Below are 12,196 nucleotides of genomic sequence, written 5' to 3'. Positions count from 1 at the left end.
TCTTGCCTCATTTGCACAGCCTGGCTTAAGGAATCCCATTCTCACAGGATGCCCTCACTATCTATGGGGTTTCTTCTCACTGCTATTCCACCCCTCCATTCAAGATACCACTATTTAATAAAGACTGTCTGCCATGTCCTATTGGAGATATTTACTCCTAAACTGAGGAAACATAAACAAAGCTTGACAAAGGATGCATCCCAATTAGAGGCTGACTGAGAAGGCCAGCTTTGTAGACACAAATTCATATTTGTGATAGGCAAAATGCATGTTTACTTAAACACCCTTTTTTTCATAGGATATGCATCTGTTAAGGGGGAGGAGGAAAGTGTTACCATGTCTTTTGCTGTTTCAGGTCTCAGAACATCACACAACTTCCGCACAACAGGACAATGAATGTGTCCAGCAACTGCAGCATCACAAGTCTAGAACTTTATCACCATGTCCGCCTCACTGAACTTGCTCTGTATAGCGTCATTTTCTTGTTTGGAGCTCTGTTTAATGCCCTTGCCCTCTAGGTGTTCTTCTGCAAGATAAAGAAGTGGACACAAACAAGGGTGTATGTAATCAACTTAGTCTTTGCAGACTGCTTTGTCATCTGCACCTTGCCTTTCATGGCTTACTTGCTCTGGAATAAGTCAACCCGAGACGAACTCTGCCAGTTTATAGAGACAACATATTTCATCAACATGTTGGTGAGTATCTACGTAATTACATTTGTCTCCATTGACCGATACATTGCCATAAAACACCCCTTGAAAGCCAGGACCTTCAGGTCTCCATCAAAGGCAGCCCTTCTCTGCGGTCTTCTGTGGGTCTCTGTGGTAGTCGGTGCCACTGCACAGATCTGGCAGAGCCAATCCACCCTCTGCTTCCAGAAGGATACCACCGTGCCTGCTGCTCTGAGCCTGCTTTCCATCTTCTTCGTTTTTATTCTTCCATTGGCAATCTTGACTTTTTGCTCCACAGAAGCGATCAGGAGCCTCAAGAGAGGCCTGAACACCAGTTCACCAGAGGAGAAATCAATCCAGAAAGCTGTTCACATTATTTACGCAAACCTGATGGTGTTTCTAGTATGTTTTCTGCCAGCCTTCTTTGGGTTACTTGCCACGTTCGTAATGGATAGCATTGGAGCTACCTGTTTCATGCTCCAGGTTATGAAGAACATCTCCTCCCTGACAAGGTGTATTGCCACATCTAACTGCTGCCTGGATAGTGTCTGCTACTACTTTGTGACCAAGGAGTTCCATGAAGCCCTTCTACCACCCAAAACCAGCAGTGATAAAACAGATCAAATCCACCCCTTGCAGACACACACTTGCTAAAGGAAAGCAAGGAGTGGAAGGAGGGAGGCAAGAGGGATGAAAAACAGCAAACCCAAAACAATGAAACCCAGTGTCTCTGCAACATCAAGAGAAGACACATCCTCAGTGTTATTGGGATAACTGTTGCCCTTTCTCTCTGAAGAGATCATAGAGCCATAGAACAGTTTGTGCTGGAAGGGACCCTCAAAGCTCATCTAGTTCCACCCTGTTGCAATGAGCAGGGACACCTTCAACTAGATCAGGTTGTCCAGAACCACATCCAGACTGGCCTGGAATGCCTCCAGGGATGGCACAAGGTCTTTGTTAGGTTTAACATTACTAAATAAATTGTAAATAACATCCTATGCTTCTATTAATTTCACAAAGCTGTGTGAAAGTGTGTATGTAATCTCTGGTCATTAACAAGTCTCCATTCCACCCTCCAGTTGCTCTTATGAGAATACAAGTGAACCATGTATGTCTCCCTGGTTTGTTTTTTTTTTTATATCTAAAGTCTATTGATCCTTATTGTCAATACATACAAAAAGAATATATCATGTTTTACCTCACTGTGTATTTCAGGCTGTTTGCATTATTAAATTAATCCAGTTTATTTATTTCGTATTGCTTTGGTGGGGAAGGGGGAGGTTTCAGGCAGTAACAGCATCTTACTAAGGACATGGCCCTACAAAACACCCTAGACTCTGCTAACTGCCCTTCCTCTTCAAGTCAATGCATCAGATAGATGTGAAGGATGAAAGCAAGACTTATTTGGTCCCATAAAAGCACGAAGTCCAGGAGATATCAGGGCTGAGCCATAAGGGTCTGCTACTCACCCCCCCCCCCCCCCCCCCAAGGAAGCCCTTTTAACTCTGTCTAGACCTTTGCCACCCATGCATGTGACCTGCAGCTGCTGCTGCTCAATCTGCTCTTGTCACCTTTGGAAATGTGAGTTCAGGAGCCACAAATCAGTGGGACAAATCCCGAGGAAGCTAGAACCTGGCTCCCATAGATAGGACTGCAACTGCTACAGCCAACAGACAGCAAACCCACCAAAACGCCTGTAAAGTCCCACTGGGGAATGCACTTAAAAGAGTTCCTGACAGCGTGCTCACTGCCTCACCAGCATCTCTGACCAGTGACTGTCATTTCCAGCTTGGGCTTTGCAGCGGTGCTGATGAGCAGTGTTAGACACTTGGTCGCTTTGCAGAGGGTAAGCCAGCCCATAACGTCTGCCACCCTTCTTGTAAAGACACTGAAGAGAAGCACGCTGGGACCTCTCACCCTGGGCTCACTATCACGGGGTGCACAAGCACTGACGTGTCCCCTGTCCCCTCAGAAAGGCTGTCGGCCCCCCCACCGCACACACTTTGCAACCGCACTGGAGGCTGCCCAGCCCTCCCGTGCTCCCTGCGGGACCTTTTGCTGCCAGAAGGACAATTTGCAGCCATTATGGGTTGTATTTCAGAAATTATTTGTTTTCCCAAGACTGAAAACATTAAATTTTAATTGCTGGGGTTTGTGTAAGGCGAGGGGGGGAGCACAGTCTGGGTGAGTAAGGATGATGGTGAAGCATCCAGCTGATGCGAGCAGAACGACAGAGGGCACCAGAGACTCGACTGTCCCAAAAGCTAAGTGATAAGTGAAGCACTTTGGGGGAACAAGAGCTCATTGCTGTGTTTCAGCTGCCGACAGCAGGCTCTGGGGCAGCTGTGCCCTGCATGGAGTAGCATACTGCTCTGGTACCCGCGGACCTGACACGTCCTCTCCCCTGTCACACCGCCTGCGTCTACACTGCAACCTTAAGGAGGATCAAACCACCCTGACGGCCCCACAGGCAGCAGGTAATGGCTTTTCATTCTTCCCACACCTAAGTGTGCTCTGCTCAGAGCAGAATATGCTTTCTCACCTCTTAACTAACGTGCTAGCCTGCTTGTTAACATATATGCATGAGACCCAAGATTATTGTAACAAACCTCTCCCATGAAGAGAGGCTGAGAGACTCAGCCTGGAGAAGAAAAGACTGCAGGAAGACCTTAGAGCAGCTTTCCCATACCTACAAGAAGTCTGGAGAGGGACTTATGACAAGGGCCTGTAGGGACAGGACAAGGGGAATGGCTTTAAACTGACAGAGGGGAGATTAAGATTAGATGTAAGGAAGAAGCTCTTCCCTGTTATGAGGTTGCTGAGGCGCTGGCATAGGGTGCCCAGAGAAGCTGTGGCTGCCCCATCCCCAGCAGTGCTCAAGGCCAGGCTGGACACAGGGGCTTGGAGCAACCTGCTCTAGTGGAAGGTGTCCCTGCCCGCGGGAGGGAGTTGGAACTGGATGAGCTTTAAGGTCCCTTCCAACCCAAAACATTGTCAATCCTCACCCGCACAGAGATGCTTTGGTATCCTCCTGTTTTCCAGCCATCTGTGTCTTCAGGGGGCATCTTCATCCTCACTTTAGTTTCGCACCAGCTCCTCTTCTGTGCACAAGGAGATACCCAGCTCCAGGCACACTGTAGCACACAACACTGGGAACCACCGCCAGCTCTGTGCTTACATAGGGGGTTTGATGGGGCTGGGATGCCCATCCCCAGCCGCCTCAGCTGCTCCCTCAGGACAGTGCTATGCATGCAGAGAGTGGCTTTTTCACTGTGGGGTGACCATAGTAAGCTAGCAGGGAACGGCTGCAAGGTAGGTGGTACAATGCAACCCAGGACGTGTGAGGCCGAAAGCTCAAGAGATCCAGGATGCCGGCTCTATATTAGTTCCTCTGTAAATTACACCCTACAAATGACTGCATCCCTGTGGTTCAGTAGTGACATACCAGTTCTGGTGCTAGGGCAGATGCTGTGCTTTCCTCTGTGGTTGCCAGCTCCATCTCTAAGTCTCTGACACTAAAACCAGTTCAGTCAGTTCATGCAACTGGGCATTTTCACTACAGTTTAAATGTGGATGCTTACAAGATGCTGACTTATAAGGCCATGTATTTGTAAGAGATTGTAGGTATCTGGGTGTTTTCTTTTCCTGCCTTGATGTAAACACTTCCTTTATGAACTGCAAATTAAGTCCAATTCATCCTTCACAGCCTCCTTGCTGGTAGAAGACACCTTGAATATTTAAAGGAATACCAGGAGATAGTCTAAGTTCTTGGTTCTGTGATTTCTGCTTTAGCAACATTTTGGCTTCCTGTCTTTAAAGGCTGAGATCAGACTTGTGCTCACATTCCCTTCTCTCTTTGGAGACCTCGGACTAGATCTGCTAGGGTTGATGGTACTTAATGCTGAGCAATTCCTCCCCAGCATCCTCAGAGAGAGTGGGTTCATGGCAGCATGACATAAGCCAGCTCGTGCCCAGACAGCCAAGTAGGCCAACAGCATCCTAGCCTGTATCAGCAACAGTGTGGCAGCAGGGTCAGGGCAGTGACCATCCCCCTGTACTGGGCACTGGTGAGGCCGCACCTCGAATCCTGTGTTCAGTGCTGATGAGCTGATCTGCAGTGCAAGGGCAGGAGCTCCAGAGCCATGAGAGTGGGGCACTGCAGCAGGCCCCAGCACAGACAACCTGTCCCCAAGCTTGGTCTCATGCCTGCCCCCTTGTCTTGCAGGGACAACCCAACATGGAGAACTGCACCAAAGACTACGACGTGCGGAATGGCATTACACTGTTTCAGTTTACAGTCTACATCCCAGTGCTCTCTTTGGGGATCCCACTGAACGAGACTGCCTTCTGGGTCTTCTGCTGCAAACTCAAGAGGTGGACCGAGACCAGGGTGTACATGATCAACCTCATAGTCGCAGACAGTTTCCTGCTGTTTGCCCTGCCTTTCTTGATATATTTTACCACATATGAGCATCCCATAGACAACCTGTGTTTCACCATACAAACGATCTACTTTACAAACATGCCTATGAGCATCCTGATCATCACCTTGATAGCGATCGATCGGTACATTGCAATCAAGTTCCCTCTAAAAGCAAAGATTCTTCGATCCCCACTGAAATCAGCATCCATCTGTGGGGCCCTTTGGATAATACTAATGATTTATTCCTACTTGCATCCACAACTTCATAACAAAAAGGAAAAATTCTGCTTTCGGAAACAATCTACTCAACCTAGTTATACATTGTTAGTGTCCGTCATCTTTGGCTATTTTATTCCCTTAGTGATTGTGACTTTTTGTTCAGTACAAGTCATCAGATGTCTCAAGAAGAAGATGGTCACGAGTCCTCATGAGACAAAATTAATCCAGAAAGCAATCCGCATTATTTCTGTGAACCTGTGCGTGTTCACTGTATGTTTTGCACCCTTCTACATTGCCCTGCTCTCGCGGTTTGCAGTGGATGTCGCTGGAGCTTGTTCTCTGCTCTCGGAAGTTAGTGCCTGCGTTCACATCTGTGCATGCTTAGCAAACTCTAACTGCTGTTTGGATGCATTTTGTTATTACTTTGCAGCTAAGGAATTCCAAGAATTTCCTTCTCTGTTCCCCACTTGCCTATCGATGAGGTGCAAGGTGAACCAAAGCCAAGAATCCCAGTCACCCACAGATCAAGTCATGACGTAAACAAGGTGTAGCACACTACAGGTATTGAGAGCCACAGGGCTGCTGAAGTTTTGAGCAGAGGGAATAGGACCATCTACAGTATTTGCAATCATTGTAGCTACAGGCATACCTGCAAAAAGGAGCAATCCCTTCCAAGGGGTCTGATATTAACTTGAATTTTGTCCTTCTGTCCTCAGTGACTTGACTCCAGCCTTGACCATAGTCTTAGACCATTGTATTGCAGCTTCAAGAGGGAGAGCATATGGGATGGAGAATAGATGACAAGGCCACCGTTTCCACCATGCACTTATCTGTACATAACACGCAATTAAACATAGGAAACAGGACCCTTACAGCAATACACAAATCCACTTCTGGTACTGTTATACAGATGGTCACTTAAAACCAAGAAAAAAAAACACCCATGTACTACAATGCTGAACCTAATACATCTGTGCTGCTCACACCAAACCATACACTGGTAGTTCCCTGCCGGCCTGTATGATTTCAAAGCTTGCAGCTATCACCAGGACACAGCTATTGCTGTGTATGGAGTAAAGACAGTGGCCTGAGACTATTGCCCCATCCCTGCCCTTTAACACTTGTATCGGCTTGTGGCAAACACCCTGGCGTTTGTGAGACTACAATCATTGTGGGTATAAATAAAGCCATTACTGCATGGAAAAACAGAGCCCCACAAAGCACTGTAGACCCCAGAACAGAACTTTTGCATTGTGCCTATCAGGTATAAATCTGTGAAGTTATCTCACCCAAGCAACTGCTGTAAGTCCTGGTGACAGGTTTGCTGTACTTCAGTGGGATCAACTCCTCAGTAGGTATCCTGACTGGTGAGAAGGGATCGCATCTGCTCAAGTTGCCACAGCCTCATGCTGCATGAATGTCGATGCCCAGAAAACAGCAGTGAGCAACATGAAGCAGATGCAGCCATGATCCCTGCCTTACAATCCATACACAGTTTTCAGGGGAGGTTTGATGAGAGTGAGGTGTGCAAGGCCCTTCTGTACAGATAGCTCAGACCCACAGCTGAGGGCTTCTTGGCACTGCCATGTGTGATGAAACATTGCTTTGGATTTCGTGCTTTTTCTCTTTCAGCTGCTTGGAGAGCGGACAGCAGGGGTCCAACAGCTTTCCCACACTTCATTTTGAGACATTTAACCCTGAAGGTGTCCCTGCTCATGGCAGGAAGGTTGGAAATAGATGATCTTTAAGATCCCTTCCAACCCAAACCATTCTATGATTATACAGAGAACCTTAAGCTTTCCTAGCTGGGTCCCAGACCACACATACAAATGTCTGGCTTTCCAACTACAAATCTCCTCTATAATACTTGCTGACTATGCACTGCGTACCCTCCCACCCCACAGGGAAGTGACAACAGAGCAGCTCAAAACACTTAAACCACAAATGGAAATCTTGGCCCACTAGAAGGAAGTGCCCCATAGAGTCAGCATGGGAAACATTATAGAGTTGTTGAAATGCATGTGATAGCTGTATCTCCTTTGGCTTCATGGCCCTTGACTCTGAGCGTCTTCTGTCTTGTAAATACCTAAACCTTCCTCCAGGGAATGCAAATCCATATTCTGCTCATTTAAACCTACAGACAACTAACTTTCTTGGTGACAACTTACAAATAGTTTCCCTAAAAGTGTCCTGTCATCTTCAAGTGTCTGCAGACCACATGCTGAAACCACTGTCTAGACACCAGCCAAACAACATATGAAACAACTACTCCCATCACAGAAAACTCTCCTCATCCAAAGATTAGATCCAACTGCTTTGTGCCAATACCTTGGCACAGGTCCCTGTGTGATGGAAACTCAGCATAAAAATGGATGAAACCGTTCAGGTCAGTCAGTTGATCATTTATGTACCAATTTTCTTTGATGTATTATTTAATGCTCTGACATTGATGGTCTTTCACTGCAAGCGGAGCACATGTGACCAACTTAATCACATCACACACTGCTTGGCCCTCATTCTGCCTTTTAAAGTCTCTTTTCAAAGAGAGCAAAAAAGAAACCAGACACAAATTGTGCCTGAACTGAAGAATCATCTGGTGCTTAAGGAGATGCGCGAGTGTTGTCACCCTTGTAGCTGTCAGCAAATACACTGCTATTGACTATCCTTAGAGAGAAAGGGGCTTAGGGTTCCTGTTAGCCCATTCTCCTTTATGGTGTGCTGTCAATGCCCATGACAGGCATCACTTACGTGTCCAGGCAAGAGGTGTTCAGCAAGGAAGACATCTTCTGTATTCAGAAATAGCTCAGAGGGCCTTCAAAAACAGTCTTTCCTGTAGGATCCCAGTCGGGCTTCTGCATCTCATTGGTTATAATGAGTGCCTGTTCCAAACAGATTATTATGAAAATGTTAATTACTTCGAAGAGAGATGAAGGCTGAGCCATATCAGCCTGTTACCCTACTGTTAACCCAGAAAGCAAACTACATACTTGTTCTCCAGACCCTGCCATGTTCATGCTTTCTGCCTGTTGCCATGGGGCACCTTGCCCAATTTCCAGTGAGCTCCAATGAAGTTGCCTACTCTGAAATACAAAACAGCAGCGCTTTTGGTCCTGTGGCCTCATGGATAGGCCTCGCAGGATGGCAAATAAAAGCTGCTGTTGAGATCCCATTTGCTACTGCTTTATAACCAAAGAATTTCAGAGCAATTTCTTCCCCAAGCACAGAGTTTTCAAATCCAGGAAGGATCACAGACAAGGCGCTCTATTAAAGAAACTAAACAGCTTCCATGGCTGTACCCCAGCCCGCAGCTAAGCACCACACACCTGCCCGCTTACTCCTGTTGATGCCAAAACCAGTACAAATGTGCTAAAGCATTTATAGCTGGCATTCCTACACATAGCCAAGCTTGCCGCATACAGAGCTGTATGAAGTGAGGGGTTTTCTCTTGTAGGAAGCAAACTGAGGCCTCCACTGTTCATGTTCTAAATTAAAAAAAAAAAATTAGGTGTTTCTTTTCCTCATTGTAAAATAGAAATTGCTGACTTCACAATCCCAGTCATCATGAAGGAACAGTTTTTGTTGTTTGCACTGACTGTCAGGAAAACAGAAAAAGAAGCATTTTTTTTGCAAGTGATAATGAAGCTATTTCATAGTATTAGATCTATAAATAAATATTCATTCACACCATTATACCTCAGAGTCCTCTATTATTAACGCTGAACTTATACCAGAGATTGTGAAAAGAGACTTAGCTAACATGATATAAAAGCTGCCTTACAACAGGCTACTTCCAGTGCAACCCTAAGATGAGCAAGGATCTTTCTGATTACCTGAAGACGCAGATACTGCCTGGGACAAACATTAGCATCTGCTTTACATGTCAAGTTAGAATTATGTTAATGGTGGGTTTCCGACCCCTGTCTTCAGTCAGAACAAAACCTCAGCTCCATGAACGCTCCCAGTAAGTGAAACAGCACCTTTGCCACAACAAGCCATGGAACCTGGCCCGCAACAAACTAGCAGCCATCACACAGCACTGGAATAGGCAACACTGCTATCCACACATCTTTCTGATTTCCTTGCACAGAAGCCTGGCTCACAACAGTAGGAGGCAGCAGCCACAGTCCATCAGAGCTCCAACAAGCAGAGCTGGACCACTGCATTCTGCTGATGTTCCAGCAAGATAGAATCTCTCTGTCCCTGAAAAGGAAAAGATGATGACAAAGGCTTAGACTTTAAATGAGGAAATTGATGCTGCAGCACAAATTTAGGCTGTGGGAAGCAGGGGAGACACAAAAAAAAGCAAAAATAACATGCAAGGAAAGTAATCCAGATTCTTGCTTCCATGTGAGCAGCCATCAGATTCAGTATTTTTGGCCCTTCTAAGCAGGGAAGGAGGGGCTGGCATGAGGCGTAACTTCACTGTGCTGATGCTATGGGAGTATGGAGAGGCTATAATACAGAGAGCCCTGCAAGGCAGACTAGGCCAAGGTCTTCCCTCACAGAAAAAGGAGGCAGGAAGCCCATCAAACCTATTAGCAAACCATACCAGGAGCAGAGGAAAACCTCACGAGAAGGGCTTTCTTTGACTGAGAAACAACCTCAAGCAGAACATCAGGCAGAGCTTACAAGGGAAGGAAAAATGACTGTACAAAACAGAGTTAAATCTTAGAGATCAAGAAATACAAAGATCAAACAGGTCTCAGCAAATTCTCCCCTTAGACACGAAAAGCTACCTAGAAATTACAAGCAAAGAAGTGAGATCACCTAGTACTGCTGCTGCTGCTAAAACCAACATAATTGTCCAGGTACATCCTGAAACCCATCCTATTGCTTTGTCACAGCTTTCAGTAAGGACGAAGAACTCAAAAAGTCCAGAAACTTTAAGCAATTGGCACATGAAATCTCACACCAGCAACAAAGCTTTTAAGTCAGACAAAATAGGGTCGGGGGCAAAGACCACCAAACACAGACCCTTCTCTTTGCACAGGCGCTGGTTCCCAGTAGTGCCCCCAGCCTACCCTGATGGAAAGCTGCCAGCAAGGAAGTGAGAAAACAGGACCAGTGCCACCTGCACCGTGCCACACGGTGACAGCACTCACAGGGCTGAGACAGGCCGAGAACTGCTGGGGCAGGGGAAAACACCAACTGTGCATCACTGGTCCAAGGCAGAAGTGATAAAACCTGCAACTGGATGGAAGGGGACCATCAGCAGCTGCAAGAGCCTAGAGGGCAGCTGGTACGGAGCTGAGGTGGAGAAAAGCAAAGCATGACGATCCTGACCCAGGGGTGTCTAGGAATCATACAGAGACCCAAGAGCCACACCAGGAGACACACAAGGTCTCTGCAGGTAACACCTCATCATAGCTTTGCCTACTGGTAGCTGGTGTTGAGTTGCTCTGACATATCCTGGTGAACCTGATGATCACAGCCACCTGTTTTGTGCCTGGTAACATGATTTGTCCCTCCCTTGAAGCCTCACCAGGCTGATGGGAGACACAGCTGCCCTTGTCTGCTGACCACAGCACCAAGCTGTGGATGGGAAACACCACACCAAAGGGACGTTATGAGCTGAGCTCCCTTCAAGCTTGATTTTGACTGCTCATGGTTAATACTGCCAGTGATTACCTTGATACAGACAATAAGAATATGTGGACAACATCTGAGGATGATGTAAAGTGAAGTGTTTCGTGTACAGTGGTGAAACTATCAGAACCCAGGAGCTGGGTGACTTTGAAAACTTAAGTACTAACAAGGACCATGACATGAAAATGATGGCGGTTGGGGATCAACGAGCTGGGTGTACTAAGTCAGTAACTAATTTATAAGCTTCCACCAAGAAGTAGCCTAAGAAAGGCAAAAATCAGTCCCTGGAAACTCAAGAGAAACATTTAAACCAAGCTCTATACTGAGTATACTCTAATAACAAGGAATTAATCTCAAAGGCTGCTTTGTAATGCACAGACAGACAATGCAGAAATACTCCTGAAGCTGCTTTAAGACAACCTAGAAAGTGGGAAGGGGAAATGCACTTGCCCAAGCCATCAATTCAGGGTACAGCAACCACAGAGCAATCACAGAGTCAGCAGGTACGGGGCACGGTGCCACATCTTCTCAGCGTTGCTGGAAAAGCTGAACTATGGAACATGAGAGTATTACCATGATTCAGACTGAAAACCAGTTATAACAATCACAAAGCTTTCTGGAAACCACAGGACTCACCTCTCTGTGAATGGGACTGTGGGCCCATTCAGGTGGCAGTCCCCACACCAGCTCCAGCAGGAGCAGTGGTCTAGAAGGCAGAGAGAAGACCCCAGGATGCTTCAAACCAATAGGTCCCCTCCAAGCAATAAGCACAACCTGTTGGCCAAGGAAGGTCAGTGAGGTATCAGGCACTGAAAAGTTACTCAAACAAAAAACCCAAAACCATTGCCAGAGGAACTGCTGCAGGGCTGCACAGCAAATGGACCTTTCACCTCACTATTGCAGGCTCCTCAGTCAAAGCGGGGTGGTACAAACCATGCCACTGTTGGCAGAGGAAGCTCAACCCCAGAGAAATGCATTGAGGAGGGACAGGGGTGCTTCCTTGACCAGCATAGCTGCTCTCACAGCCACCAGCAAATGGACATTGCAGGACACCTCACTGGTCATGTACCAGGAGCACTGCTAGGAGGGTTCATGGTGCCCAAACATCACACCACAGCTGGTGAGGAGGAGCATTCACGCTCTCCAAGGGCAATGAGTGAGCAGGTAATTCCTCCTGGCTATTTGCAGATCTAGTTATTTGAGCTCTGCAAGGCACTGCCTTTCCCCAGCTGTGGTGGGACACCAAAACAGTGGTGGAGAAACTGAGAGGGCTGGAACCAGTGTATTTTCAAAAGCT

The 12,196-nt window shown here is 46.8% G+C and overlaps 1 protein-coding gene and 1 pseudogene across 1 annotated transcript; both read left to right on the top strand.

Moving 5' to 3' along the window:
• The first annotated feature begins 339 nt into the window (after positions 1–339).
• On the top strand, positions 340–1,373 carry LOC133275447 (G-protein coupled receptor 35-like; annotated as a pseudogene).
• Positions 1,374–4,908: 3,535 nt separating this feature from the next.
• On the top strand, positions 4,909–5,853 carry LOC133275394 (G-protein coupled receptor 35-like). The gene has a single exon (XM_061465363.1). It carries the CDS (start codon positions 4,909–4,911, stop codon positions 5,851–5,853), a length of 945 nt encoding a protein of 314 aa, XP_061321347.1.
• The last annotated feature ends 6,343 nt before the right edge of the window (positions 5,854–12,196 follow it).

Source organism: Pezoporus flaviventris, unplaced genomic scaffold (genome assembly GCF_033815535.1).
Source record: "Pezoporus flaviventris isolate CSIRO_AGI_PZ_B2104156 unplaced genomic scaffold, CSIRO_AGI_Pfla_v1 ptg000040l, whole genome shotgun sequence".
In the NCBI taxonomy this organism is placed as follows: Eukaryota; Metazoa; Chordata; class Aves; order Psittaciformes; family Psittacidae; genus Pezoporus; species Pezoporus flaviventris.
The sequence above is the reverse complement of the archived record's forward strand: the minus strand, read 5'-3'. Positions and strand labels throughout refer to the sequence as shown.